Source organism: Arachis ipaensis, chromosome B07 (assembly GCF_000816755.2).
Source record: "Arachis ipaensis cultivar K30076 chromosome B07, Araip1.1, whole genome shotgun sequence".
NCBI lineage: Eukaryota > Viridiplantae > Streptophyta > Magnoliopsida > Fabales > Fabaceae > Arachis > Arachis ipaensis.
This window is the reverse complement of record NC_029791.2, coordinates 125782124-125786225: the sequence shown is the minus strand read 5'-3', so window position 1 is coordinate 125786225 and position 4102 is coordinate 125782124. Positions and strand designations below refer to the sequence as shown.

The following is a 4102-nucleotide window of genomic DNA, read 5'->3' as shown; positions in this document are numbered from 1 at the left end:
ATCTTAGCTATTATTTTCAGAATTGTGGACCGCATTTTAAAACCCAGACAAGAACTTTGGTTAACGAATTATATGAGTTGTCGTTGACCATGTATTGGACCCACAGAGTGGACTATCTCTGAGTTCAGTTACAGAGAGAACTCAGACCAACTCTTTAGAATTAATTAAAAATATATGATATTCTAAGATTGAAATGTGCTTGTACCAATCAACATTGTTTCTGTTGGGATTTAGAGTATAAATGTGTGCCAAGTTCTTGATGATTACACAAGAAAGGAATATTATTAGGCCACTATACACAACACAACACAAACCAAAAAAGAAATGGAAGCTGTTGGTGTTGGAGCCTTCCCTGAAGGAGAATGGGATTGCATTTACAGAATATTTTCAATTGAAGAAGATGGGAACACAGAAATTGAATCCATGTTTTCTCCCACCCCTAATTTGCAGTATATTTGTCAAGAGAGTAGTAATAGCATATTTGATAATGATTTTCACTTTCACATGATGATGATGATGATGATGGATAATGAGAAAAACCATGATGGGGTTTTTGTTCCTTCTATTATGGAAGAACATGTCACAATGAATGAAGATGATAAGACAAGTGAAAATCCTGAATTGCCACTAGATAACAAGAAAAAGGTTCGTGTTTCAAAAGATGTAAGCTCTGTGTTAATTTGAACTTATTAGCTCCTTGATTTTATCATATATAATATGATGGTTATATAACTCTAGCAACATTTAAAAAGTATTGTTAGAATTAAGATATTTTTTTATATTTTTACATTATTTTTTATTTTTATTTTTTAAATTAGAAAAACATATTACTTTAATTTTAGCAGTATTTTTTAAAAGAATTTTTTCTATAATAAAATAAAAATAATTATGTAAAGAAGTCATGCTTGTTGTCCGTGTATTTTTGTGTACTCCTATATATTGTTTGTGGATCTATATACTATTTTCTAAACTTTGATTTGGATTAAAAGTGCATGTTTCAAAAAACTTGAGTGGAGTTCACCGGGAGTTAGGCGAACTCTATAAAATTTATAGAGTTCCGCTAGGGTAACGCAAACTTGCCCATTTTTATAGAGTTCGCCGGGTCCAGGGACGGATCCAGAAATGTTATCATGGGGAGCCAATAATATATATAATATTTAAAAATTATGCAAAAAATTATATAATGTAAAATGTATTACAAAAATATACCGATAGAGAATATATTTTAAAATACAAAAAATATGTATGCACTTTAAATCATGTTTAAAGAAATAATAATTTTTTTTATTTTATTATTAAAAAAAATCCCTTTTTTAAAATGTTGTTAAAATTGTATAATCACGATAACCATAGTAATAATGACAACCATCCCAAATATATAGCTGTTGGGTGTTCTTAACATAAGAGTTTGGAAATTCATCAGAGGAAGGATAATGAAGTAGGGAACAAGAAGAAGCAGAAGGTGGAGAGTAATGGGAAAGAAATAGAAGAAAATAATGCAGAATCAGATGGACTTGGCACTACTGATAATTATACCGCTTTAGAAGATGATAATGGCACTAATAATGATAATAAGGAGGAGAATAGTGGAGGAGCTACTTCTTCAGCATTGAACTCAAATGGGAAGACAAGAGTTACTAGAGGATCAGCAACAGATCCTCAAAGCCTTTATGCAAGGGTAATTAATAATAAATGATCACATATAACTTAATTTTTTCCAATTCAATATATATATTCATTATTGCTTGTGAATGATGCAGAGGAGAAGAGAGAGGATTAATGAGAGACTAAGAACTCTACAGAGTCTTGTTCCCAATGGAACAAAGGTAATTATAATTATTAAAACAGTTGTGTATCCATGTGTACATATATTGTATATGAAAAGTTGTACCTAAACTCAAAAAATCATGTATTGTTTTTGTTCATTTTTAATGTGTATTTTATATTCTAATATGTATCCTATTCCAATATGTGGATATGATTTCAATTACTAGATGACCATATTATATTTATGAGTCCCGCTAGAAAAATAATGGCTTATTTGTACAATGGGTTATATGAGTTACAAAATGAACATCCCTCGTACTATCTAAAATAACCATCCGAGTACTAGGGATAATAAACATCTTCCCAAAAACTTAAACTGATTTTTTGGTTCACCAATGATCGAACTCTTGACCTTTCAAATCTAGAGCTCTAATACCATATCATGATACCACTCATTCCAAAAGTTTCAGCTAATAGAAAAATGTAACACTAATGATTATATCTCTAATACTCCCTAAACCTCCATTGGCTCCTCATACTTTCCCTATATTTATATACACAGGTTGATATAAGCACAATGCTAAAAGAAGCAGTGCATTACGTGAAATTTTTGCAGCTACAGATCAAGGTAATATTCCTATCATAAACTTGAATTGTCATTAGTTTCTCATTCTCATTAGAAATTCTTATTGTATATATATGTAGCTTTTGAGCTCTGATGATTTGTGGATGTACGCTCCGATAGCTTATAATGGATTTGACATTGGACTCATCAATCTATCTCCTCAACAACATTAATACTCCATCGATCGCAATTATTACCTGATGATGATCTTCTTCAACAATCCAAAATGCCTTCTTGCCAGATTATTTTATCACATTTTTGTTGTACCAAACAAAAAGGTTGAGATCACGGTTATACAGTACTATGATGTGTGCTCTCACTTCAATCAATTATGTGCAGCCTCCTTAAATTCATAAAAGAGAAAAAAAAAATCCTACCGAAACACTTTTGTACATGTAACTGAACGAATGAAAAATCAGAGAGGCACCCACGAGTTGAGGAAAGTATCATATCGTACACAAAAAATAAAATGTTAGTTAATAATTGACGACGTTATTGTTTCCGTAATAAATTGGCCTCTAAAATTTGGCCTGATACTCAGAATAATTGACGACGTAATTTCCAAAGAGTTTGGGCGCAAAATCAATGCGTCGTCGTTTAAGTAGTGTCTACGGTGTCAACGAAATTGTGGAGGTCATTCTGAGTATCGGGCTAAATTTCAGAAGCCAAATTAAGATTTAATTCGAAATTCTGAACTCGCAATTTTTAGGTGAGTAGAGAAATATTATACTATTTGAGTTACAGCTCGTTGACAATTGATTAACATTGTTAGGATAAACAAAATATATCTTTAGTATAAATTACAATAAGTCTAAATATGACGATAGATACAGAAGCAACTTTAGCAGAATTAAATCTGCCAACATGCACAGCGCAACCAAAAATACAAACAAAAAACGTATTTGTAAATAATAACAGTATAAATTAATAATAATCATATAGATCAACAGTTACCGTATATATTACAGTATGATACGGATATCTGTATATACAAATAGTATGTATATATATCTATAAATAATATTGTACAGTATGAATAGTACTTGCACAAATATCGAGTTTTTTACAATTTGGAGAGGATTAATTCTAGTATGAGAAGCTGGGTTTAGAAAGGTCACTTGCGAGACAGATTGTTTGGATGCTTTTATCTTTGTTAATGATAGAAACAACCAAGTGCAAAGTTCTGATAATGATTTGGTGACTAAAATCAAAGAGGTCTTAAGCTGAAATTGGAGAGTAGAAGTCAATCTAATTCAAAGAGATACCAACCAAGTTGCTGATGCTTTGGCTAAATATGCAGCATCTAATAGCATATAGTAATTGGAATGGAATGAGCCTTGAAAAGATTTAACAGTGTTATTACAACGGGACTAAGTCTTTAGTGTTTAGTGTTTTTTCTTTGTTTCTTTTTATCCTTAGACACCAAACAAAATATTTAACATGAAAAATCTTAAAATTGAATAAAAACTAGGCATCAAACTCCAACAGAAATACTACTATATTTAGAATTATACAATATTCTTTCTATATTTTTATACACTCAAGAGGTATATATAGTATTTTTTAATGAGATTTTTTTTATTTAAATACTACAATTTTATGATAATTATGGTACTAAAGAATAATAAAGATAATATTCAAAAAATATTCCTGATGTATAAATCCATACACTAATTTTTTGAGAATTATTCACACTATTTTTTTTCACCC

General features: G+C 30.3%; 1 protein-coding gene across 1 annotated transcript; it reads left to right on the top strand.

Annotated features, from left to right (window-relative positions):
- On the top strand, positions 325 to 2567 carry LOC107607960 (transcription factor bHLH54). Its single transcript, XM_016309852.2, has 5 exons — positions 325 to 663; positions 1424 to 1678; positions 1761 to 1826; positions 2330 to 2395; positions 2473 to 2567. Exons 1-5 carry the CDS (start codon positions 325 to 327, stop codon positions 2563 to 2565), a joined length of 819 nt encoding a protein of 272 aa, XP_016165338.1. The 3' UTR covers positions 2566 to 2567.